The sequence below is a fragment of the Tenrec ecaudatus genome, chromosome 4, assembly GCF_050624435.1.
Source record: "Tenrec ecaudatus isolate mTenEca1 chromosome 4, mTenEca1.hap1, whole genome shotgun sequence".
Lineage (NCBI taxonomy): Eukaryota > Metazoa > Chordata > Mammalia > Afrosoricida > Tenrecidae > Tenrec > Tenrec ecaudatus.
The window spans coordinates 155,463,639-155,491,633 of NC_134533.1; the positions used below are offsets into that span (position 1 = coordinate 155,463,639).

The 27,995-nt window shown below is 43.3% G+C and overlaps 1 protein-coding gene across 2 annotated transcripts in view; it reads right to left on the reverse strand.

The window, feature by feature from the left end:
- The window catches only part of VEPH1 (ventricular zone expressed PH domain containing 1), a 273,698-nt gene that overhangs the window by 97,113 nt on the left and 148,590 nt on the right, over positions 1-27,995 (reverse strand). For both annotated transcript variants that reach the window (XM_075548875.1, XM_075548874.1), the window contains exon 8: positions 26,816-27,213. In XM_075548875.1, coding sequence (XP_075404990.1) covers positions 26,816-27,213 — 398 coding nt within the window. The remainder of the gene's footprint in view (positions 1-26,815; positions 27,214-27,995) is intronic.

A 27,995-nucleotide genomic window follows, 5' to 3' on the forward strand; every position in this document is an offset into this window, starting at 1 on the left:
AATAGAGATGGAGTTATAGAAGCAGCAACCGACGGGGCCTCACTTTTCCAGACTCGCCCTGTTTTCCCATTAGACTGGACACCAGTTCGGAATCCTGACTAGCTCATGGCCTCCCCTTGGGAGTTTATCCCTGATTGGGAGTCTCATTATATTCATTTAGATAGACTTTGCTGGAAGCACCACCTCCAAAAGCAATGGCTGCTAAGAATGGCATCAGTCCAAGACCCCTTGCTGCTCTGCAAACACCATCCTTTTAGATCTTGACTCTGGGCCTTGTCGCTAGAGCTGCTGCTAACGTGAACCGAAGCTTTCCCTCGCCTGAGTGCAGGGGAGGATTGTTTTTATGCGCTATGGCATCAGTGGTGCTTCTGGAGTGGGGCAGCACAGAGTCCCACTCCATTCAAGGGCACCGCACTCCTCAGGGCAGTATGATTTGGGATTGCCTGGTGATCTCGGGAGTTAGGTTTTTCTCATCCTCTTTCTTGGCCTCTCATCTTCTTCTCTGCAGCCCGTGTCTATGACTTTTTTTTTCTCTTCACAGTCCCTGCGTGTTTCATGGTCAAGACTTACGTTTCACAACTCAAGTCAACCTTAACTTAGCTTCTGACTTCTAGCCCCAGGATGAGAGACAGAGGGAGAGACGTAGAGACAGAGTTGAGAAACTGGACAGTACTCTTGTTACAGAGAGCCCCAGGCCCCCACCCCCTCTGATCACAGCAGGGGGCCTTGCGAAACAGAGTGAATTGCCACTAGAAGGGAACACCGGTGCAGTTCTTTCAAGGTATGTGGATGTTCAATGGAAATTAGGCAACTCCATTTTTAAAGGCAATAGAAATATTACCGCACTTAGTAGATTTGAATGTAAAATAACATTAAAAAAAACAAACAAACCTGAAGCTTGATCCATATTGCCCAGATGGCTTGAATACTCTGCCCTGAGCACATCGCCTTTATTCCCATAGGCCCAAAGCAGCCTCCTGATGCCCAATCGGATATGGCGCACACTCTGAGCCTAGGACATCCCAGGTCAAATCTTAGGTCATCCCTTTCAGGGATGTGACTTCAGTCAAGTATCTTTTTCTTCCCTGTAGCTGTCCTCACTTGAAACCTGCTACTAATAATGTGCATGTAACAGAGTCAAATGCTTAAAATGCTGCTTACTCCACAATGAGTGCTGCTCCTAGCAGGACGAGGGGACAACCCCCATTCTACCATCACCATGCTTATAGTATTCATTTGCAGAGTGTCTTCTTGGTATGGAATACGGAGTTTATCACAGAATGTGTGCTCATACATTTTCAAACAAGGACTTCCTTGTCCTTGTAACTGTCACCCAAATCAAAATGGAACGCCAAATCTGCTCATTGTGAAGGAGATGTGCCAGACGGACAAGTAACTGTCCTTAAAAATAATAGGAGCCAAGTGGGGATTGCATTTCATTGGGTGACTGCTTGCAGCTATGGGACAGGGTGATTGGGCAACATTGTCCATTTTGGGGGAGGGGAGGCTTGTGTTAATTTAAGTATTTTCCTAATAGTTCCAGGAGTGGCCAATGATCCCCCCTCCACAAAGCAGACACAATAAGAAATATAAATGATAAACTAAAATTAAACTTTAAATGACTGGATTGTTCTGCTCCGCATGGGTCTCCATGAAACAGTCTGCTCCCTCTAAGCAAGTGGCGATTCTGACTGACCTTGAGGAGGAGGAACTTGGTGTCACACTTACCCAATCACAACCCCCTCCAGAGGAAGTGCATTTGGAAAAAAGTCAGCTTTTTCCTAACACACACTCTTGATGGTTGTCAGATAGAAGTGAGTCGCTGTCCAAACAGTAAGGCCACACAAACAGGCACAAGTAGCAGCGTCAGAAATCAATGTACAATAGCAGCGTCAGAAGGCCTGATACAGTGGGCAGACATGAAAGTTATTCTGGAATGTCATGCGAATTTTTAATCAAATACACATATAGACTTCTTTCCCCTCATGATGCTAATGCAGTTGATTTTTGGCAGTGGTACAGAATCCCTCTGTGGTCACACTGAATCCGTGGAAGCCCATATGGTAGAAATAAACATCTGGCCCCACCAAGCAGAGATTTATCAAACGCTGTGCAGAGGCGAACAAGGCAGGCGAGCCGGGCTCCCCTGCAGGTGGGGTCCCATGCGCTCCCAATTACTTTGGGATTCTGCCTAACAGCAACCAGATTTGGGGGGGCAGAGGACATCTTAGGAAATTATGAAGCTCCACTAAAAAGGGCCTGTTTACATTTTTTCCCCTTAAGGGCAAAGGACAAGCCCCAGATTGTCTATACACGAATCATCCATGTCCTTGCTCCCTGTAGTTGTCCATTCTAAATGGAGACCTCCTGGCCTGGCCACCACCCAATGGGCTCAAGGGAAAACCCTTGGGAGAGTGGTCTGTATTCAACAAGAGATGTGCTGATGTCAGATAAGGTGGGTACAGAATGCACTTGGCCTGCAGAGTTGATGCTCTCTCTATCGCTTAGCAACCTCTAGTGAAGCCTACGTTTCCGAAGATGTGCGCCGAGGGGACTATTCCAAGGTGACCTCCTGATTGTGGCTGATGATGGCAAACTTTGAGAGCCTCTTGTTTCCTGCACTACTGCTACAAGAGGCTTCACAGAAGAGAAAGCAATATGTAGATATGTTTGCCGCCCATACTGGCGTACACCTGAATTTGGAAGCTAATTTTAGCACCTACTTTTGGTCTTAAGGAAACTGTTTTGCAGACGACGGGCATGACAAAAAGCTTTTGGACAGGTTCATTCAAAAGGAGAACTGTACTCTTAGAGCATAAGTCATGCAAAATGTACCAGATCGCTTTTTATTGGCACAGTTGCTGTAACAATATAGATATTTGTCAGACTTGAGGAAGGGTAATTCCGTTTATTATCCTGCACCAAGGCAACAACTAAGGGCATCAGCACCCCTGGAACTTTACCACAAATGAGATGTTGGATTGGGTACTAACACAATAAAAAAGATTAGTTGAGAGTCTTACCATTTAAAAGGAGTTATTAACAATATGTAAGCATATTTAAAAAATGAGAATTCAGGGTTAAGTAGTATTAAAAATGGATAGGATTGGGGATCACTGAGGGCAATTCCGGTACAACTTCAACGAGCTTTGATGAACGGTGGACCATGGTCAGTGGGGCTGAGACTCTCTGAAGGAGCAACAGTGTGAGCAAACGTGGGCTGGTGGGAGTGGGGTTGGTGGCAGGGACAGGAGCATGAACCAGGGTTGAGTCCTCACTGTGCCACCTATTGGCTATGTTAACTTGGACAAGTTACTTGACTTCCTGAGTCTATTTTCTTACCAATAAAACAAGGATAATGTAATGAGGCTGCAGGCCCTTCATCAGGATTAAATAAATCTAGTCAATAAATATTCAGAACACCACATAAAGGGTCTCCATAAAATGGAGTGTTATTGCTAACAATCATTTCACTCATTTGAAAGAAAAGGAATCCATGTGAAGAATTAGTAGAGCTTAAAACTGGAGGCACGAACTGCATCCACATATAAATCACATCTCCGTTAATTTACAACCTCTCAAGAAGAGCACTGGTGTAAGAAAAACCAAGGACAGAAAACAGACAGTGGTCTAGAATGGATCCATTTCATCACTCAATCATTTCTACACCATCCTGCATTTTATTGCTTCTTTTAGGCATGGAGTGAGAGCCAATTGGGAAGAGGTGGTGAAATAAAAGGTATAAAGATGAAATCTGAAATATCCTGACTATACAGAGATTAGCTTAGGCTACTGGAGCTTCTTAAAAAGACTTGGTTTTTATAAGCAGAAAAAGAAAAATTGTTAAAATGGGATTTAATGTAGTAGACACAGAATCATAGAAGCATTAGACTTTTCAAGTGTATCCATTTAACATGCATTTACCAAGTTTCCACATGTGTGAGCCATTGGCTATGTAGCCATAAATAAAAGATGTGCTCCTTGCTTTGATGAGTGGAGGAGACCAAAAACAAAACAAATAAAACACCCACCCCCAAACCCCATATGTACAAGATGTGATAAGTTCTATGAAGAAAAAAAATGTTGTGTGTGTTGTCAAGTTAATCTGCCTCCTCGTGATGTCGTGTGATGGAGTAGAAATGCCCCACAGCGTTTCCAAGGTATAACCTTTATGGGAGCAAATCACTAGGTCTTTCTTCTGGCGGAACCTCTGGTGAGTTTGAACTACCCACCTTTCTGCAAGTGGCCAAGTGCTTGACCATTATACCACCTGGATTGGAGCAGGACATTTGGATTTGGGAGGGAGGCTTAGTGCGAGCTTCGTTGAGTAAAGGACATTCCTGTTCTGCCTCAAAGGCCAAGTCTCATTCTCAAAGGAATGAGAGAGGTGACAAGTGAGTAGTCCAGGCCTTGGCAAACCCAGAGGAGGCACAAGCTGCATCCAAATATCAATAGTAACAGATCTTGGAGACTGGGGCTGGGAGTGGGGGAAGAGGTGGGCCGAGACCAGGTCTAAGCATATAGGGCCTTGACTCCATATTGCATCTGGCGATTATTTTAATTTTTATTTCGATAAGGCTTGAGCATGCTATATGATGACTTCAGAGCCAACGTTGGCTGGCATAGTGCTCCACTATATCCTCTCAGCTCTTTCTCAGCACCAGACCGGCTGGCCTTGTCCAGTGAGCCTGGAAGTACTCTTTACCATCTCATGACCACTGAGATTGCAGAAAGGGCTTCTGATCTCATAAGAAGATACTGTGTGCTCAATCTCAAACGTTTGTTAATGCCTCTAAATAATTTACTCCACAAAAACTGGTTTTTGTACCCATGCTTAAGAATCACAGGTAGTGATTAATAACTAGGATTTCTATATATATTTCTAGATTGCCTTGTGTCTATATTGTTTTGTTTCCAACATGTTCTACTTCATGATACCATTCAGTGACTCTTCGTAAACGCTTTCAAACTCTTCCTGAAAAGCCCGTGACTTCCTTTACTTTGCTTCTAGATTAGGTTCATTTGATTTATTAGGGCCAATGTTAAGTGCAAGAGAAGACCCTACGACTAATTTGACTTTGCCTTTAGAGGTCTAACGCTTCCCCTTTACTCGGGCCCCCGTGTAGACTCAGAAGGAGGTAGTCAAAGCTCTTCCTGGAGGGCCCACATAGCCAGTGCCTGTTCTTTGACTGCTCTCTCATCATTCGGTCTTTCCCGAAACATAACCAGGACATACCAGAAATCCAAGAAAAGCGAGTGGAGGTTGTCTTCAGATGTCCTGGCAAATGGTCCTGGGTGTGCAGGAGCCTTAGGTATCTCATGCTGTAAATACCTAATGTGTGCCCATAACCCAGAGGCTACCGCAAACAGGCAGCAGTTAGTGCTGAGTGATGGCAGAGAGAGGGCTTACCACCAGGAAAGGTTCACAGCGAGTGCTTTCTATTTCACGCCGTCCCTAATAAGCATCTCCCTTCCCCCAAACATATCCATCAGTGTTACGATGCTCTAGGTTCACTGAGGAAACACTGATGGTAGAATTCTCATTGTTCATTGAAGAGATCTGAGTTCAATTCCCAAATACACCAGATGCAAGCATCACTCCTGTGGCAGTGAGAGTTTTTGTGTTCTTATGATGTTGGGGGGAGGTTCCAGCCAGACTAAAGCAGACTAGGAAGAAAGGTCTGGTTATCTTTTTTTACAAATTAGTCAGTGAAAATCTAGGATCCAAAAAAAAAAATGTAGGATCACAGTAGTCTGACCTGCAACCTAAATCTATCATGAGGATGTTGCCGAACGGAGCAGCATTCAGTTCTCATGGGTCACCATGAGTGCGGTTGATTTAGTGGGAGCGAAGGCCAACCAAATGAATGAAGTGCTCTGTGATCAGCCCCCGTTGAAAAGCCCACTGTCTGTGTGTAGTGGCTACTGAGGGCGCTTTGCCCTTTTACATGATCAAAGACAGTAGAGGAACACAAAGAATGAGAGGAATGCAGAGGGGGCCGGCAAAACGCAAATGCAATGAACTGAGCCAGGAATTCAAAGAGAAGAAGAGAGGTAGATTTATTATGAGGGACAGCCATCAAATAAAGGGAGAGACCCTAATGCAATAGAATTAGAACTAACCAAAAAGTTCAATTCCCCCTCTGAACAGAGGCAACAAGACCCGACTGTAACTAATGTCTGCCTTGCACAAACGAGGGGCCAGAGCACAAAAAGTGTCCATCTCTAACAAAAGCTTATCAGCTTCCCATCTTCTCTCTCTTTCTCTCTCTCTCTTTGCTCATTAATTCTGCAAACACTTTGTTGGGAAAAGGAGATGGGAGTATAGGCTTGGAATTAGTAAAGCCCGTTACGCGCAACCCAAGTGACCTTAAAGTTTGCATTTGTCACAACGGAGCACACAGCTTCCTGACACATGGCTTTGTCTGCTGGGCTTGAGAAGGGCGGTGGGGTGAGAGCCTCACATAGCACACCGGGCTCCATAGCTACCAGGTCTTGCACCGTCTGCTGTTTCTCTTGGGACAGAGATGCAGACATGCAAATCACATCCTGGGAGCTGGCTTCCTGTCATTTCTTGTCTGATAATTTTCGGCCCCTCCCTCTCATGATGGAACCTCATTGGCGAATGCTAGGAACGACTCCGCAGATATTACCCTGGGGTTTTAGAAAACAGCAGTCAAGGCCTTGGTTTGAGGCTGCTAATTCTTGTTGGTCCCATTCTCTGGACTTAAAAAACCCCGTGAGTACCAAAACATTCATTGCTGGAGTTGGGATCCCCTCTTCCCATCCAATTATTTCAAGTTCACCAATGAGCTAAGAGGAGTCTCAATTTGTCCAGCTCAGGTAGAGACTCAACTTTCCTGAGGAACAGTGGTGCAAATTCCTCACATGGCAACTCTTTTCGACCACAAATGGTATTACTTAGACTATCTAGAAATAGAAACCGGTAACAATGATTAATATTGTAAGATGTAGCAAAAAATTTTTATGCAGCTCACACTATATAAATTTTAACTTAGCAGATTAATCTTTCCAAAGGAATATTTTAATTGAAAAACTGGAACCAACAGACCTGATAGTCAACCAATGATTCATGAATTTAACTTGAAAAGAGAGGTCCGATTTCTATGAGTCTAACTGCCATATTACATCCAAGGCCTTATATCCTGACTGATACCTTTCTCTAAAAGAAGAATCTTTTGTAATCCCTTTGTAAAATATGCTTCTTTTTTGTTTATTCTTTTCTTCATTTTTCAGCTTTAAAATAACCATTAGATTTTTGTAATGTGTAATTAAAACAAACAAACTGAGACAAAACAAAAGAAAAATCAACTCACCAGGAATTTTCCCACAAGGAATTGGATTAGAAATGGGCTGTGCTATTTGATTAGGTTCATTTGATTTATTAGTTAGCAATGATATTATTATCAAAGTGGGATAGCCTTCTGATACGACAAGTGATTAGTTCAGTTCATTTGATATTTAAAATGACTTCAGTTCCGTCCTTAGAGGTAAAAAGCACTCAACAACTATGAATTGTGTCCCAAAACAACTGGATATAGGTCACATCACCCACCCCACCCCACCTTTTTTTTTTTTACATTAGGAGAATAAGGTCATTCTATCCACGGAATTGATGGAATGACTTTATTCTCTAACCTAAAAAAAAAAAAAGACATGTGATCTCTATGCAGTTGTTAGTAAGGAGCGCTAGTGGAATAGTGGTTATGCTTTGGGCTGCGAACCACAGGTCAGCAGTTGAAAACCACTAGCCACTCCAAGAGAGAAAGACAGGGCTTTCTTTATACCCATAAAGAGCTCTAGTGTCAGAAACGTACAGGACAGTTCTATCCTACAGGGAACTGAGAGTCAGAATTGACTTGATGGCATTGAGATGCTGTTCATCCCAACTGGGCATTATAATCAACCCTCATGAAATTACTAGTCAGGAAGCCAAATGACATATTGTGTTGGACAAACCTGCTGCAAAAGAACTCTTTAGGGTGTTCAAGGGCAAAGGTGCCACTCTGAGTACCAAGTTGTGTTTGACCCACCCACGGTAGGAGATGCAATTGGCTGGCATGCATATGAGAGCTGTGCAGAGAATAAGGAGGGTCGGGGATGTGACGCGCTTGAATGACGGCCTTGGTGAAGAAGACTGAGTATACTATGGACAGCCAGGGGAACAGACACATCTTCTTGGACAAAGTGCGGTGAAGATGCTCCTTCGAAGTGGGTATGGTACACCTTTGTCTCACGTACTTTAGACATGCTAGCAGGAGAGCCCAGTCCCTGGGGAAAGGCAGCATGCTTGGTCATGTAAAGGGTCAGCAGACAAAGAGCAGCCCCTCAATGACTTGGCCTGACACAGTAGCTGCAACAGTGGGCTTACGGAAAGTGATGACCGAGAGCCTGGCACCGTTTCACACTGCAGTGCTCTTTCCGCTGCACACAGGGCCACTGCCAAGAACGACGCATCAGCACCTACCAGGCGGCAGCACCCGAGAGAAGGGGTCCCTGGATGGTGCAGGCGACTAGTAGAGAATGTGCTAGACTGTTGTGGAAAGATTTAAGGTGCAAGCATACCCGGAGCTGTCTTGGAAGGGAGGTCTGCTTCTGGGAAATCGGTTACTGAAAATCTGGGAGCACAGTTCTAGTCTGCCATCCATCTGGTCACCATGAATCCAAGCCCCAACCACCCCATTGGACAGCGTCACTCAGGACCTCTTCTCTACTTCCGTGAATTTCTATAATGAGGCTTCTTCATTTAACAATAATCGGGTGGCAAAGAGCTTTGGTGACACGGGGACTCCGCTGCTAACTTAAAACCTTCCACTGCTCTGCAGGAGAGAGATATGATCGTCTTCTTCTGTAAAGGCCACAGCCTTGGAAGTCTCTCTCTGAATCCGAATCAACTCGATGGCTGGGTTTGGGTTTGGTTTGGTCCCAATACCACCCATTTCCATGGATCCTGTGTTTTCTTCAATATATCAAATATTTTGAAAAATATCATACACCTTTCCAGCAGACTGTTAAGGTCTTAGCTGTTCTTTATGCTGGACTTCACATAAAAATTACTACTTGTACCTGATGCAAAGGGCTTAAATGGAGAGCAAATGCTTTGAAAATGATTAGGGCAAAGAATGTACGGATGTGCTTTATACAATTGATGTATGTATATGTATGGATTGTGATAAGAGTTGTATGAGCCCCTAATAAAATATTTTTTAAAAATTACTACTTGTAATAGTCTCTGTTAATTTTCAACACTTTATATTGCATAGCATAGCCACCCTTTCTTTCCCTAATTGAATAAAAGGCTGTCTACACCTAACCATGAATGAATAAGGTCACGTGCAATGTTAAAATCCACTCTAGACAATCATTTGATTTGGGTGCAACACGGACTGCGCCCTAGCAGTGCACACACCATCTGCCTGGTCAGGTGCCAGGTAGGGCTGACTCTTCATTTGTTGGTTCATTGGTGGTTCATTCACTTGTTCCACCGTGCTATGCAGAGTCCTGACTCTGGGACAGGTACTATTACACTGTGGGCAGAGAAGGCCTGCTAACTTCTCCATGGTTAGCTTACTGCTTCTGCTCTCATTGCCATGTTCAGGATGTCTCCACTCTATCTCTGACTCAGAGACACCAATCCTTGACACTCCAAAGGTGTGTGTTGTGTGTGCTGGAGAATCGAATGATTCAAGTCAGCATTCTCAAAAGCCAAAACTGTAGGAGATCTATAAAAGTGCACCCCAACACTAGGCCTAGGGAATTTCTTCAGGCTCCATCAGATCTTCTTGCCCCTCCTTGGACCTAGAAGACCTTGTTTAGTGTCCTGGACTTTATATGTGGGTAATAACGGGCTGCATGGGACAACGATGTCATAGTTTTGGAAAGCAATGTATCTGATGAAAGCTAATGACTTGTGACCTGGGAAAGCCTTAACTGGCTGCAGGAGCTGGCTCTGCCCTGTCTCTGTTGTATAGAGTTCTCAGCCCTACTCAGCTGGTCCCAGAGGTAGCAATGCTGACCCTCACCTTGGGCTTGACTGTCCAAGCAGGGTTCTGCACTGGGCAAGCAGAGGGCTCCCACGGCCCTGGAGATGCTGACCCCATGTGCTGTGACTCTCCACACCCTGCCATTCCTGTGTCTCCAGACTCTCCTCTGTCAGCCCTGCTGTCTGTTGCAAAGTGGGACAGGGTGAGAGAACAAGACAATGAACTGTTAAACACATGTGTTTTCAGGCTTCTGTCCAAGAAATCAGGAACCACTACTTAGGTAGTAGCTTAAGCATTGGGTTGCTAATCTCAGGGTCAGCTGTTCTAACCCACAAACTGCTCTGTGTGAGGTTTTCTATTCCCATAAAGTTTTACAGTCTAAGAAACTCATAGGAGACAGTTTTACCCTGTCCAATAGAGTCACTATGCATCAAAATCAATTAGATAACATGGGGGTGGATCAGAATTCTGACTGGCAAAGAGGAAGAGTGTTTTCAGATCTCTAAACTCATTTATAATACCTACTACCATCCCGGAAGTCCCTGAGTAGTGCAAATGGTTAACATATTTGGCTGCTAGTAAAGGTTTGAGTCCACCCAGAGGTGCCATGGAAGAAAAGCATGATGTTTTACTTTTTAGAAAATCAGCACTAAACTCCCTGTGGATCAGAGTTTTACTCTGGTCATACAAGGGATCACCACGACTTTCAATCCCTGTCACTACTTTCCAAACCCAAGCTTTCTTACAGTGGATAAACAGGGGAACTAATTATATCTCCTTGCACAAACATTGACTGCGATCTAGATCAAGTATGGTTTCTTCTATAGTACTTGACAGAGCAAAAAGAGAATTCAGCCCCCAAAGAGAGAAGATTCTTTTGCTTCAAAAGCCAGCCTGTGTGAATCAAGGATTGTAAATAATAATATCCACATCCAACGGAGGGAATGATATCAGAGCTAAATGATCAACACCTGATTTGCAGAATGCTATGCTATGGATGACAGTGGATGCTCCAAATCCACCTGCAGGGTCCATACACACAGACTCAGTCTTCAGTGACTCCCCTATGACTATAGTCCAGGGATGTGAATGGCCTTGCTATCAGACAGCTAGTTTTGTAAAGTCAATTATCGCAGCTCTAGGTAGGGTAAGACAATGTATTATAATTTGATCTCCCTTTAGACTCATTTTAAAGTTGTTTCAGTTTTTAATATTTTCTGCTTTCTTTGTGGTTTTTCTGTTTTGTCTAGTAGTTGTCATTGTTTTTGGCATGCCTCTTGTTTGTGTTTTGTATTATTTTTTTGTATATGAAATCCAGGAAATGTAAATCCATGGTGTCAGTTATAGGCTTAACAGTCACCTAGGGGCTTGCAGGGTAGATTTGAGGGAAATGGGGAGCTAATACAAACAAGAAGCAGAAAATGTTCTGAAATGGATTTTGGTGGTGACTGCACAACTCTTCTCAATATGAGCAAATGATTTAATTGTTTGATATGTGAAGTATAAGGCAATAAAACTATTTTCAAAAGTTACCTTATAGCCATCTGGATATAGCCGATTCTGAATTCCATCCAAGGTCATCTCTTAATGAGATTTTTATAATCAGAACAGCCCCTTACAGGGATCAGAAAACTTTACCCAGCCATATCTTGATGAGTAAAGTGAGAATGAATTTTAAACACCTGGATTACATTTTCTGAAAGTGCGTTTAACTTCAAAAGTTAGGAAAAATAATGTTTGATAAAGCACGTGGGAATTTCTTAAGAAATTCTTGAAGTTTGCTATTGAGCCATTGTCAACCAGACATTCTTTAATCCCTTACTGATATCCCCCCAAACCGAACACACAGCTGAATAATAGATTCTATCCCCTATCCCATTGGGATCTTGAAGAACAAAAGACAACCGCCCCACAGGGTTCCCAAGGCTGCAGTTTTTAAGCAAGCAGACTGCCAATCTTCCTCTCTCAGAGAGACTGGTTTCCAAATGTCAACATTCCAGTAGCAGTTGAGTACTTCAAACATTGTGCCACCAGGGCTCCTGTTTACCCGGCACTATAGTTTACATCGGAACACACAGAAATTAAGTTGATTACATTTGTGGGAAGAAATGATGGAGAGGCTCAATATCAGCAGCTAACACTAGGCCAGGGTCAACTATGGAACGGATCATCAATTGCATGGGGAAGAAGCATTTAGGAACTAGAGGAAAGTTGTATTTTTCATCGTTGCTACATCGCACTCTGTCTGGCTTGTCTCCTACCTGAGACTCTTCTGTGAGGGGATCTCCAGTGGCCTACAAATGGACTTTGGGTCTCCAAAGCCTTCCCCTCATTCACTATAAAAATATTTTTTGTTCTGATAATGCCTGATACCTGATTCCTTCAACACCTCATGATCGCACAAGCTGGTGTGCTTCTTCCATGTGGGCTTTGTTGCTTCTGAGCTAGATGGCCGCTTGTTTACCTTCAAGCCTTTAAGACCCCAGATGCTATATCTTTTGATAGCCTGGCGCCATCAGTTTTCTTCGCCACATTTGCTTATGCACCTGCTTTGTCTTCAGCGGTTGTGTCGGGAAGGTGAGCATCAAAGAATGCCAATTTAATAGAAGAAAGTATTCTTGCATTGAGGGAGTACTTGAGTGGAGGCCCAATGTCCTTTTGCTACCTTAATACTAAACCTATAAATGTATGCACATAGATCTATTTCCCCAAACTCATATATAAGTATATTTGCATATATACATGTCTTTATCTAGACCTCTGTAAATGCCCTTTGCCTCCCACCTCTGTAGGGGAAGGCTTTTTAACAACCTGCAGTATGCAGATGACACGACCTTGCTTGTTGAAAGTGAGGAGGAACTAAAGCGTTTGCTGATGGAGATAAGAGCTTGTAGCCTTCAGTGTGGATTACAATTCAATCTAAGGAAGACCAAAATCCTCTCAACTGAACCGATAGGGAGCATCATGATATGTGGAGACAATTGAAGTTGTCAGGATTTTGTCTTGCGTGACTCCACAATCAACGCTCATGAAAGCAGCAGTCAGGAGATTAAACAACACCAGCTGGCTTTAAAGTGTTATTAAGCAAGGACGGAGGTACACTTAACTCAAGGCATCATATTTTCAATTGCCTCATATGCATGTGAAGGTTGAATGTTGAATAGGGAAGGCTGAAGAACAGATATGTTGTAATTATGGTGCTAGAAAAGAATTCGGAAAGTACTGTGGACTGGCAGAAGAACAAGAAGACCTGTCTTGGAAGAAGTATAGCTAGAATTCTTCTTAGAGGCAAGGACAGCAAGACTTCATCTGTCGTACTTTGCACAGCCAGGAGAGCCCAGCCTCTGGAGAAGGACAACATTCTTGGTAAAGTGGAATGGCAACGAAAAAGAGGAAGACGCTCGAAGAGATGGATGAACACAGTGGCTGCAACAATGGGCTCAAACATCAGAACAATTGTGAGGATGGACCAGGACCAGGCGGCTTTCCCTTCTGTTGGACATACGGTTGCTATGACTCAGAACCAAACGATGGTACCTAACAACAACATAGTTGACATTGAGGAGACTTTTTTGCTAACCATAGGTCCAGCGGTTTAAACCTACCAGTCATTAGGGAGGAGAAAGAGAAAGCCGTCTGCGTCTGTAAAGACAGACAGCCATGGAAGTCCTACGGAGCAGGTCTATGCTGTCCCATAGCATCCCAGTGAGGTGGAGTTGGCTAAACCATTTGCATATCATAATTTATCTAACCTAGGACAGCTTGGGAAACTTCTTGTGGTTTCAGTGCTTTTAATTTTCCATTAAATGCTTTTCTTGATGTAGTTCCTAAATTACTTTAAGCAGACAGAATAATAATCCATAAATTATTTGGTACATAAATTCACACCTCACAACAGGCTAAGCCATGTTTTTAAGTGAGAACATTTCTGAAAGTGACAATACACACCTTAATTGTTCAGTGTACATTTGGTGTTTGCATTACTGAGAGTTCACAGTATCAATACAATAAGAACACAAACAATGTCTGCATATATAATTATTTTACAGGAAATTCAATGGTTTATAAAAGTTCACATGCCTTACTAAGAACGCAAACAGGCAAGCAAACAAACAGTGAAAAAGCCCAAGGAGCAAGTGTCTTTGTGAATCGGTACGACTGGACAATGGAAACTCAGTAGGGAGAGTTGATGAGATTTTAGGAATAGTCTTCACAAAGATGTAGCCTTATATACAAATATCTTCAAGGTTCTTTAAAAAAATAAAAAAACCAATCGCATTCAATTCGGTAGAGAAATGACGGGCCAACGTTCAATGACATCAGTTCCCGTTGAAAGGAGCATGGGCCAGTTGAATTCATCTGTGAATATCAGCGATGGGTGAGTTCACATGAAGGGACACTGAGTTCATCATGTGTCTCGAGCAACTTTCGGGGTTTGGGGTTTGGGAAAGCCTATATTGCCTGCAGCACATTTTCACTCTATTTTAATTCTCGGCACAGTTTAAAGGAATGTAATCCAGATGTTTCCATTTCATTTCCACAACTTGGCTAAGCTTCACTGAAGACATCTTTGGTGCCTGAAAAAGTATTCTGACGCTTTAACAACGACTTTTCACCAGGAACCAAATGGCTGATTCACAAAAGTCAAAAGGTCATGGGTTACAGATTTAAGCACATGCCAAGGGGCAGAATTTCCCAGTGGCCACATCCACGTTCCTTTTTTTTTCTTTCTTTTTAAAAAAAAAATCATTTTATTGGGGGCTCATACAATTCTTATCACAATCCATACATACATCCATTGTGTTAAGAACATAAGTACATTTGTTGCCATCATCATTCTGATTTGCCTTCTACTTGAGCCCTTAATATCTGCTGCTCATTTTCTCCCTCCCCCCTACCTCATGAACCCTTCATCATTCATAAATTATTTTTTCATATGTTACACTGTCTGACGACTCCCCCACCCTCTTCTCTGCTGTCCATCCTCCAGGGAGGAGGCTATATGTAGATTCTTGTAATCAGTTCCCCCTTTCTACGGCACATTCTCTCCACCCTCCAGGTATCGCCCCTCTCACCACTGATCCTGAAGGAGCCATCTGTCTTGGATTCCCTGTGTTTCCAGTTGCTATCTGTATCTAAGTACATCCTCTGGTCTAGCCAGATTTGTAAGGTAGAATTGGGATCATGATAGTGGGGCAGGGGGGAGGAAGCATATAAGAACTAGAGGACAGTTATATGTTTCATCGTTGCTACCCTGCACCCTGACTGGCTCATCTCCTCCCCACAACCCTTCAGTAAGGGAGTGTCCGGTTGGCTACCAATGGGCTTTGAGTCTCCACTCTGCACTCACCCACATTTACAATGATATGATTTTTTTGTTCCTTGATGCTTGATACCTGATCCCTTTGACAGCTCGTGGTCACACAAGCTGGTGTGTTTCTTCCATGTGGGCTTTGTTGCTTCTGAACTAGATGGCCACTTGTTTATTTTTGAACCTTTAAGACCCCAGATGCTATATCTTTTGATAGCTGGGCACCATCAGCTTTCTTCACCACATTTGCTTATGCACACGCTTGTCTTCAGTGATCGTATCAGGAAGGTAGGCACCCACTGATATGATTTTTACATCTTTGATGTCTGATAACTGGTCCCTTCGACACCTCGTGGTCAGACTGGCTGGTGTGCTTCTTCCATGTGGGCTTTGATGTGTCTCAGGTAGATAACCTCTTGTTTATCTTCAAGGCTTTAATACCCCAGGTGCTATATCTTTTAATAGCTGGGCGCCATCAGCTTTCTTCACCACATTTGCTTATGCACACATTTTTCTTCAGCAATTGTGTTGGTAAGGTGTGCATCCTGGAATGCCAATTTAATAGAACAACGTGTTCTTGCATGTTCCCTTTTATAAAGCTCATCTTCTGTGAGAATAATCAGAGGATGAAGGGGCCACAAATTTAATGCCAAAAGGAGTCCCTGGTGATTGAGGGCTGTATCCTTGGGTGTCCAGAGAAGAACCGTCCTCTCCTCAGTTCAGATGTGGCCATTAGAGAGAGTCAACAAATGAAATCACAAATGAAATGCAAGGAAGAGAATTCTCTTCTCTCCTTCTGGGCTTGGCTGGAATCTCTTCTTCCTGCAGTGGCAGAGAGTCCTAGACTTCGCTGTGCCTGTGAACCACCTGGGCACTTGGGAAAGGGCCAATGCTAATTTGATAGGTGATCCCTGGTGGCACACTGGGTTAAGCCGTGGGGTTGCCAACCTGTAGATCAGTTCCTAGAAAAATGTACCGTCTTGGAAATTCTTAAGGAGCAGTTTTAGGGTATCTTCTAGGGTCACCCTGAGCTAGAACCACATCAATGGCAAAGGGCTTAATTTTTTACCTGAGAGTCTGAATTTTCAATAAATGCCCAGATGATGTGGACATGCTGCCCCATGGCTTTGAGCAGCAAGGCTCTACTGTGGCATTTCTCGACCATGATTAATATTTTGAGCCAGATATTCCTTTGTTCTGGGAAGCTAGCCTGTGCAGCCTAACATGTCTAGAAGCATCCCTAGCCTTTACCTAGTCAATACCAGTAGCAACTCTCTACCTTTAATATGTGACCACTCAAAATACAAAAATGTATCAATAATTTTCCAATGTTTACTGGCAGGCAAAATCTTCCCCACTGAGAATGATTACCTTATTGTGATGTTTAACGGTTAAAATACTGGTTACATAATAAATACCTCTTTTGATGAATTGATGACAGCAGTCATCAATTAAACTGGAAAAAATTGCTCGTGTGTGTGTGTGTGTGTGTGTGTGTGTGTGTTTTCACCTGAGCAATTAGTATGACGCACTTTGTTTTCCTCCTTATGAGGTACTGGGAAGCTCAGAAGTAAATCTGCAATACATACTAGCAATTAAGAAATTCTGCAAGGATACATTTCTGAAACAATCAAGCATACACAAGAGAAACCATCACTGGATTAACACTATGTCTTCTTGCTGATTTCTTTCTCACTTTGAGTGAGTCCTCTGTTGTTTGATTCTGTTTTTGTGGGTCGCTTCAAATGCTGTTTGAAATTAGATTGGTTCTCAGTAACTCAGGTATATCGAAAGTAAGGCAAGTAAGGGTCTCATTAAATAGGACTAGAACAGCCAGGACCAGCATTATTTGCAAACCATGATTAGTTATTTGGTGTCTGATGGATATTAGTAAATCATAGCAGATAGTGAAACTTAACTTCAAAAGTCCTGAGCAGTTTGGCCTATTTTCACCCAACATACTGTAACATACCTGGTGGCAACAGTGGTTTGGAAAGGGGCAGCAGATTAACACGAAAGAAGTTTTGTGTGTTTTTTAACTGTACATTTAAGATACAAAATTATTAATAAAGTTGTTTGAAGCAGATGAAAAGCTTGACTAAATGACTAAAGTTTCTATTTCGTCAGCTCCACCATAGGCATTTAGAATTATTACACTTTAGAGCACCAATGCCCAGGAAGATTGTGCGGTATAGGGTTTCCAGTTTCTTTTCAGGCTGTAATTCTGGGTTTGACCATCTATTAGGAAGGCCGAGATGCAAAACCAACTAAATCAGAGCTATTGTCTGCAGGATGGGGAAAATAAGAATGGGGGGCATGAGAAGAATGGGGGCCCCTTTGATGGGGCCCCTAAGGGACTCCAGGGTAAAAACCAATGTCCCTCTAATCTACTCTTAAGTTTAAGGTGTGGAAGTGGTGGCTCACAGAGATGAAGTATTCTGTTCAGGTGTCACCTGACAACAGAGGCTAGAAACTAAGTTTGTAGACTTTCAATTAGATGGGACACTGGCAAATCAGAAATTGCTTTGGTCCAAATTACTAGCTTCTCTCCTTACTACTGAAAGCAAATATTTATCTTTTTTCCCTAACAGTTTTATTAGCACATAATCCACATACCATACAATGTATTAGTTGAGTCACATCAAGAAGAGCTGTAGGGTCATTACCTCAATCAAAGTTAGAGCATTTCTTCTTGCTTGCACTCATTGCTCTTAGCGCCACATTTCCCCCAGACTCTGCTGTGATCCCCACAAGACACCATTAATCCAGGTGCTGCCTCTATACATTTACCTGTGCTGGATTTCATAAACAGAAAAAACACACAAAAAACAAACACTCAACCACCACCACCACCACCACCACCAAAATCTAACAACAAAGTAAAATGGAAAGAAACCTCAATCGAAAAGAAAGCAGAACACATTAAAAATGACAACTTCAGAATGGGCCAGAAGGGAGATCAAATGAAAGGTGTTACAGTTTAACCGAATTATATCTTCAATAATACACTTTCCAGTGCCTTGTACGTGACAGCAAGCCTATTTACACCCCTGATCTATGGTCAGAGATGATGCACCTGAGGCTGAATCCACTTTAAAAAAATCGAATCAACCTTTGTGTCCAAAGGGAGATCCAACAAGATATTATATTTAAACCTAACTATCTCTATCAGAGTGGACTTCCAAGGCTCTCTGTCTGATAAGAAGGATAGTCATGTCCCTTGACTACAGTCAGAGGGGGCTCACTGGATGCTTAGTCCATGTGTGGATCCTGCAAAGGGATTTAGGGCTTTCACTGTCATCCATAGCCTTCTGCAAAACAGGGATTCACAACTCAAGCTCTGATACCATTCCCTCCTTCAGATCGGGATATAGTATTTGCAGTCATTCGCTCACACTGACTGGTGTGCTTTCTCCTTGTGGGCTTTAGTTAATGTCACCAGGATGTCTGCTTGCTTGAAGGAAAGTCTTTAAGACCCCGCATGCTATTCTTTCTGATAGCCAGGCACCTTCTAGTTTCTTCACCACATTTTGCTGGACTACCCATACCTTCCATGATCTCTTCGTGAGAATGTATATCAAGCAGGGCCAGGCGGTAAGAACTAATTGTTCTTAGATTGGGGTTAGGATTAAGTTCAAGCCCCAAATAGTCTTTATTAGAACTTCTGAGTTAAAAAGTTTAAAATGAGAAACAGAATCATATTCTCAGAGATTTTTCAATGGCATTACATTTTCTGTGACTTATTTTATTAATTCATTAAAATAAATAAATAAATAATTCTCATTTTGCCTTCCCTTTCACCCGAGTTAACGGGGCTATTTTAATGACTGATTACCGAAGCAAATATTTCACATGAAAATGATCATTTTCCATTAAAAAATCTACTTTTGAAATGTTTGCAAAGGTCTTTTTATAAGCAAAACCAAGAACAATGTGCCAGTCGCTAATGTGGACAAGGCACATAGGTGTGTTACTGCCCTGTACTTAGCTGTGTTTTGCTCACTCCAAGTGGATTGACCGATACCTGGCACAAGGTGAGGTTGACTGTCAGCCTATTCATCTGCTGTTTGTACAAGCACTTCTCTGACAAGCAGCTGCAACAAAAATAAAGCCTGCCAAATGATCAATCAATACTTCGGTGTTAGGGATTCTAACACACACCATGTTAGAATCCGAGCCCCATACTTGTGGGTTTGAGCCCATTGGGACTAAGGTCTTCTTTGCTACATTAAAGAGGCCTTATCAGTATAGGGTATGCCTTGAACATAATCATTTTTGTGATACCATAAGAGCAGATTTGCACAGAGAGAAGCAGACACAAGGGAGAATGAGAGCTACCATGTGGACTCCCCAAGGAAGGCAGAGACAAGTCCCCCAAGTGGGGCTGAGCCAGCCATCTCTCAGAGCTGCCCTGACTTTGAACTTCTAGCCTTTTAAAGGGTAAGAAAACAGATGCATGTTTGTCAGAGGCACGCTCTTATGAGCGTCCTAGCAGTGCTAGGAACCCAAGGCAGGGGTGCAATCGGCAGCACACAAACCCTGGTCAACGCAGCACGTCTGATCAAGACTTATGATCACCAGTAGTTGAGTTACCCGTAGTTTGGGGGAAACGCCAACATTGCAACGAGTCCCTATTGTCTAAGGTCAGATGGCTGTTGTAGAGCAAATAAAAGGAAATGGGAAATTAAATTTTTTCCCTTTTATTCTGACATAAAACAATTTACTCAGCCATATGATAGACCCCTTTCAGCTCTCTGGCTACCAACTCTTCCTCACCAATAGTGCTCAGCAGTCTGGATGCATTCCAGTGAGATCTGGTGCTACCCAGGGACCATGCTGCTTCTCTGCCAGCTTCACAGTGGAAGTAAATGGAAAGATATCGCCCACTTTACCGAAACTTGGTTGTGACAAACTGGATTCGAATGTACTCTTCTGCTGGGATCATTAATAACTCAGGATTGTTCTGCAGTGTATCTTTGGGAACATTATAGTCTCCAAGTAATGGATGGTTGGTAATAATGTCTGAGACTTCGATTAACTGGAAAAAATATATATGTTGACAACAGCTGTAAGTGTATATTGCCTTATCACCTTCTGTTTCACAAACAATACTCCTGAAAATATATAAAAGGAAGTGTCAACATGTTTGTGGGAAAGATCCCTTAGCTTTTAATTGCATTTTCCCATGAACTCTTTGAAGCCCTCTCATATTTAAGAATAGACTTATGCCACAGACAATGCCACCTCCTCTTTTATTTGATGTGCCTACCTTTATTATTGTTGGTAGGTGTCATCAAGGGACCCTATGAAAACAGAACCAAACTCTGCCTGGTCCTCACCAACCTCACACTGGTCGTATTTGAACCCATTGTTGCAGCCTCTGCGCCAGTCCCATTTGTGGAAGGCCTCCCTCTTTTTCTTGACTGTGACTTGACCAGGCATGATGTCCTTTTCCAGGGACTGGTCTCTCCTGAGAGCATGTCCAAAGTACACGAGACAACGTCTCTGCCTATTCTCTTTTTATGGAGAATTCTGGCTGTACTGTTTCCAAGACAGATATTTTGTTGTTGTTGACCTTCAGGCATCCCTTAGTACTTTCAAAATTCTTTGCTAGTACCATAAAGCAAGTGCATAAATTCTTCTTTGAGATTCCTTATTCACTATCCAGCTCTCACACGCAAATGAGGCAACTGAAAATATTATGGCTTGGGCCAGCCACATCTTAGTCTTAAAAGTGAAATTTTTGCTCTGTCACACATCAAGTAGGTCTTTTGCAGCAGATTTATCCCATGCAATGCATTATTTGACTTTTTAAAATCATTTTATTGGGAGCTCTTACAGATATTATAACAATCCATAATTCAATTAGATCTAGCATAATTGTACAATTGCGGCCGCCATCATTTTCAACCATTGTCTTTCTTCTTAAACTCTTTGAGCAGCTCATGTTACCCCGTCCCTCCCCGCCCCACCCTCTAGAACCCCTCATTGTTATATGCTGCATTATTATGATTGTTAATTTTTGCTACATCTTACACCATCCAATGTATCCATTCACCTGCAATTCTGTTACTCATTCCCTTCCAGTGGGGTTATACTCTCATCATTGCTATTGGTTCCTCCTCCCCACCTGCCTCTTCCCGTACCCTCAGGAATCAATACTCCTATTACTGTTTCTGAAAGGCTTATCTGTCTTGGATTTCATGCATCGTATGATTTCCTTTAAAGATCATTTTATTTGGGGCTCTTATAACAATCCATATACCAATTGTATCAAGCACATTTGTACACATACACACGATCTTAATTATACAAATGAACATACACAGCTCTAGCAAGACCATAATACTGAAGGGGGGAAATCTTAAAGAACTAAAGGATAGCTATGTGTTTCATCAGTGATATACTGCACCCTGAAATATATGTACCTATTTTGTCTTCAGCAATCGTGTCAGGCAGGTGAGGATCCTGTGACTATAGGCCTGCAGTAGTTCTTGAATGAGCTTCAGAAAAATTATACTTGGAAATGATATTGAAGATGACGTCCACATTTTACTGGATTACCTCTCTTTGGAATGGGTACAAATATGGATCTCTTCCAGTTGTTGGCTCTGTAGCTCTGGCTTCCAGGTGTTTTGGGGGGGGGGTGGGGAGGTGGGGCATAGAATAGTGAGGGTTTCTAGTGCTCCATCAGGTTTTTGAAACATCAGTTTGTTGTCTACCTTGAGTCCTGTGCATTTTTGTACCACTGATGCACTCATGTTTGACTTCACTGCCCAGCAAAGTTGAGGTGAGGAATCATTTCAAGGTTTGGGAAGACAGCAATGTCAGCAGTTCATATCCAGCAGCTGGCCTTTGGAAGGCAGATGCTACTTTCAGTTTCTGTAACGATTTCTGTCTTGGAGATGCTATGTAGCATTGCTTTGAGTTGGAATGAACTTGATGGTAGTGGGCAGCTCACTTCCTTTCCAGGCGGATAACCCCTCTAGGATCTCCATGACAATGGCCTAACAAATGTGGCCATGAACTTGTGAGGTTTCCTTTCTACTCTGTATCCTAATTGGGAGAATGCAGATCAATATCACACAACTCCCAAACAGATAAGCAACGTACCCCTTTGTCGAAGAGCACTGAAGGAAGCAGATTTTCCAGTTATTTATTTGCACACTGAAAGAAAATCAACACCCCCACTTGTTTTTCCTTGTGAGAATAAAAGTGCTTTGAAAAAACAATTAAGGGAAAATACAGTCACCGATGGTCTCTAACGGACCTTTGGAACTTGTAAACTTGTGGACTCTCGTGGGTAGCGATTTCTCCAGTGGGAAGAAGTGAGCTGCCCGAGCCTTGCAGCTGCTTTTGGCTAGGGATGGAGAGGGGAGCAATCTGCTGCTGGCTCACTAGGGGGGCTTGGAGGGGAGCTTTGCAGAAAGATTTAGTAGATGTTCCTTTAGGCCTATTGCTTGGGGGTTTGCAGATGGCTTTAAGTAGGATATGTGCGCAGGCGGTGTCAGATTACACAGGAAGCAAGGTAAATGCCCGCTGCCTTGTGTTTACTTGCTAATCTGCAGTGAACAATTTCACTTTTTTTTCCCCCACCACTTCCAAGATTCTGCTTCTATGTATGGCTGGCATATGTTCCTCTCCCCAATCCACAGCACCTTCTTACAGAACCAAAGACTCTCTTCAAATGTACAATTCTTGACAGGGAAGGAGTACCCAGTAAGCATGGGTCTACTTGTGCTTATTTACTAATCTGTAGTGAATAATTTCACCACATGTTCACTACAGAGAGGTAAGTAAGCACAAGTAAGCCTGAGCTTGCCTTGCTTACTGGGTAACCTGCCCTTGGTAGCGAGAGAAAGTCAAGGCGTCATCCCCACTCCCAGTCTGCTTAGATTAGAATCCACTCTTTGGAGAACTGGGACTGGGACCATGGTCGGTCCAAAATGAACCTGCTGCTGTTGGCCCTTATGTACTCTATTGCATAAGATTTTCCATAGCTAATTTTTAGAAGTCAATCTTCAAGCATTTCATCCAAGGTTCTTCTGGGAGGATTTGAGTTGCCAACCTTTCAGTTAACAGCCAAGAGAAAACGGTTTGTTTCACTCAGGGACTCTGGATAATCCAAATTAAACTCCACAGCATGGAGAAAATTTCTCTAGAGAGGTTTGCCTTCACACTCCAAAGCGTACAGCCATTGAGTGGGTGCTGACTCATTGTGACCCTACAGGACAGGGCAGAACTGTGAGTGGGTTTGCAAGCCTGTAACTCTTTACTGGAGTGGGAAGCTCTGTCTTGCTCCCGAGGAGCCATTGGTGGTTTGGAACGGCTGACCTTTCAGCCCAGTGAGTAACCACTGTCCCTACATACTCACACACTCACCACCATCAAGTCAGTGCTGACGCTTAGTGAGTCGGTGAATCCTAGAGCATTCCTGAGACTGTAACGGTTTATGGGAGTAGACAGCCCAGCCTGTCGCCTGCTCTGCTCCTGGGTCTCAAATGGGGGTCCAGGGAACCACCTCCATAAACTGTGTCTATGAGGAATTTTTCAGTCATTTGCTCTTTTCTGTTTTTTCCCCCCAACTTGCACGAACAACTTTAGTATGCTTTTATATCTTGAAACCTTTCATCTCCTTTCACGGGGAAATTATCTTAATCACATTATTAAACTAATCTAGTAAAAGAAAGCAATCTCCCCAAGAATCACAGAGTAGATGAGTATTGCCATCTTCCCTCAGACTGAACCGATCAAAAGGAGGAGTTATAGACGGGCGTTAGCTTTTCCGTCTCAGTCACCAATAATGAACTTAACTCTCTGCAAATCTTTCATGAAGGCCGTCATTTGGAACAAAGCGTGAAAATAGCCCTTGGTCCCTAATATTTACAATTAATTATGTTTTATTTTTGTCTGTCCTTCTATCTGTTCAAGTCAAGAAAAATCTACTCGTGTGAGTCTATTATGGAAGGGAAGACATTACTAGTTTAAACATTAGCTTTTTGCAGGTCAGGCCTGTTGATATGCTCTGCAGATGGGATGGATTTTCACCCCATCAGGAAATACTTCAAAGTAAACTCAAGTAACCTTGATGTTTTGTAGGCTTTTCTATCATCCTTTACAGAACTCCAATAATGGGCCAGGTTGTCAGGAATCTATTTCAATATCCTTGTATTTAACCTCTAATCAATTTTATCCACATACACAAAGTGAATACCAGTGACTCAGATGTTTATGTCCTTTGTCAGATGAACTCCATTCTCCTGGTTTTGTATATAATTATAATTGGACAAGGATGTTAGCTCATTACACTGCATGTAAATATGCAACTTTCTTGGTTTGGTAAACTTACAAGATTTAGGAGTGACGTACTGACCTGGGAATAACAGACACATTCAAGCCCTAAACAGCATTGCTGCCCCCACTTCAATGAGACCTGGGGTTTGGGATTTTTCCAGATATTTTGATGGATTTGCACCAATCTACTTACACTCCCTTGCCTAGTCCCGGCGTGATCAATTTTGTGTAAGAAGATAATAAGCCCACGATTAGGAGTGTGATTTGTGATCTTGATTCACCCCACTCTGAATGCTTCAGTACAGTGACTAGTGAGGTGCTTAGTTTCTTCCTAAATGATAACCTGGGGCTTTGAATCAGCTCCTTCTGATTAGACCCTCCCTTCCTGGGATTTTGCATTCCCACCCCAGGCATACTGAAGCTGAATCTACTTTTAACAAGAGCCCCAGGGGAAGGTATACGCAAGAATCACTTGGAGATCTTGTGAAAACGCAGATTCAGATTCCGCATTACTGTGGTGAAAATGGAAATGTCCAGTGGATGGCGGGTGTGTGTGTGTAGGTCTAACCAAAATGAATCCTTTCAAAGCTGGGTTTTATACAACTCCACCCCAACCCCACAAATCCACTTCCATCAATTCAGACTCATATGCACGGCCATCAAGTCAATTCCAACTCACAGTGACCCACTAGGACAGAACACAACTGCCCCCCTGGTTTCCAAGGTTGCAAAGCTTTATGGGGGCAGAAAGCCTTATCTTTCTTCCTCAGAGGAGCTAATGGGTTTGAACTACTGACCTTGTGGTTATCAGCCCAATGCTTATCCCAGAGCACCACCAGGGCTCCTTAATATAGACATAGTAATACCTCAAAGCCAAACCTGTTACTGAGATTTCAACGCATAATAACCCTATAGGACAGAGTAAAACTGCCCCACCGGGTTTCCAGGGCTGTAGTCTTTATGGGAGCAGACTGCCATCTTCTTCCTTAGGAGTAGCTGCTGCTGGTAGTTTCCAACCACTGGACCTTATGGTTGGTAGCTGAATGCCTAACGACTGAGTCAGCAAAGCTCCGAGCATCACCTTACTGCCATGGAGTCCATTCTGACTCAGGGTGACCCCATAGGGCAGGGTAGAACTTTCCCTGGGGGGTTCTGAGACACTACATCTTTAAAGGAGTAGAAAGTCTCATCTTTCTCCCTTGGAGAGACTGGTGATTTCAAAGTGCTGAACTTTAGATTAGTAAGTAGTCATGTTTGCCATTCCTAAGCACTCAATCTCCTCTTCTGAGGGGATGCATTCTTTCCTCTTACGTTGGAAGGGAGAAGGACTAGGCTAACAGGTAGCGCAGTTTTCTTAAAGGTATGTTTGAATTGCAACAAAGGCCTGGGGATCTACTTCCCCAAATCCAGCCATCACAGCCCCACAGAGCACAATCTGCTCTGGTCCCTGTGAAGTTACCGTGAGTGTGTGCTGATCTGACAGAAGTTCTGCAATTCACACTAAGCCTAGAGGGGGGTGGGTGGGTGAATATGACGTGGATGTTCTTCCTACTGGAGGGTAGTGGCCTATGAGACCATGGCCTGTCCTAGAAGAGTGATAGGACTTTGATGTAAATCTTAAAAGATGGACATGACTGCCGTTTCTGCATGGAGAAGGGACGATCTAACTTTTTCTGAAAGTGCCTTCTGGCCTTGCAAATCTATTCGTCCCTTTTTCTGTACTCGAATCCCTGAGAGCTCAGGGTCTAGGCCCTTTCAGGTCATGGCTAAGCCTGGAGCACTTTCGCACAGTACGTGGTATGCAGGAGATTTTTCATAAGTGCTTAGAAGTCTCTTAGATCTGATCTTGGTGCTAGGTGTGGCTTCCTTGCAGGCCTGTGTCCTGCCCATGGCTGTGGATGGAAAATGCTTTGGGCTGGACCCCAAATCCAGAGCTTCCCTCACGGACCAGAGAGCCCTCTCTGGATTTGTCCAAACATTGAAAGAGAGGAATCGAAAGTGACAGGGCCTCAAGGTTGTGGGTGTGTTTTTAAAATCAGAGTGGTGAACGGAAGTGAGTCAAAGGAGAGTCTATAAGATGATAGATTTTGTAAAAGATCCAGAATGGGGCATGGCACTCTAGGAGACTTGAGCTTTTAAAGTTTGTTCATTGATTGATTGAGGGATGTCAGAAATCTCTCAGGTTTGGGAGGCTGAGAGAGCTTACCTTCAATGGTACACTGGTCAGGAACAGGTATCTTCTTCCCCATTTCCATGGCATATGCTTTCACTTTATTGAGGTTTTCCTTTAAATGTAAGTAGAGCTTGTCTTGGGGTCCTACAGGACTTGTGGCTGTCTCTGGCGCTCCTTCCTGGAAATGCTCCCTAATGCTTTCTGGCACGTTCTCTGGTTCTAGATGGATAATACTGAGGTGGGAAGCCGAAGAGCTTTGCAGCTGTGCTCTCTCCGTGTCTGCCTTGAAGGATGACTGGCTCTTTTCTTGGCTAAGTTGGTCTACTTCTGAAAGGGAGGTCCTGGCTGGTGTCTCGCCAGTCTCCACATCATCCTCGTTGTCTGGACTCACACCTTTGGCTAGCCCGGTGTGCAGAGCCAAACTCTTGGACCTACAACACAAACAAGGGGAAGCACAGATGGTTAATGAACTTGAACTGCGATCTACTGACAAGAAAAATAAAGGATAATAATAGCCGGGCAGAGTGCCCCCCTCATCTAGAGGGGGAACTGAAAATTAGCAGAGTCCACAGTAGTACAAGCCGTGTCACCAACCAGAACTTGGAAAATGGAATCTGCCTCCCAAAAGAAAGACGACTAAGCAATGCCATGGCCAGGCCGGCTGAAAATGCTGGATTTTTGCAATGCTCTATTTTTCAACTTGTGCACTTGCTTTCTCGTCAGAAATCAAAGGACACTTGTGACAGCCAATCTCGATATTGGTACGAAACAAACTCCAAACTCACTACCCTGGAGTCGATGTTGACTCACAGGAACCCTCTAGAGCAGGGTAGAGCTGCCCCTGTGAGTTTGTGAGACTGCCCTTGTTTTGGGAATAGAAAGCCCAGCCCTTCGCCTGTGGAGCAGCTCATGGGGTGGTTTTGAACTGCGGACTTTTGGATAGCAGCCCAACACATACCCACTATGCCACCAGGGCTCCTGCCATATCGAGATCTCCAGATTTAAAACGCCTTTCTGTGATATGAGTCATGTTTACTTTCCATTTATATTTCCCTACTTAAAATAATGGTCCTTTGAACAAGTGAAAGTGCCGTGGATGACGTTTCATTCTGGAAAGGTCAAAATTTGGGGTGGTTATATTGGTGAGATCCTTCAAAAGCAGGCCTATACCCAGCACAACAGAACTGATAGCAAACACGAAGTACATACTTAT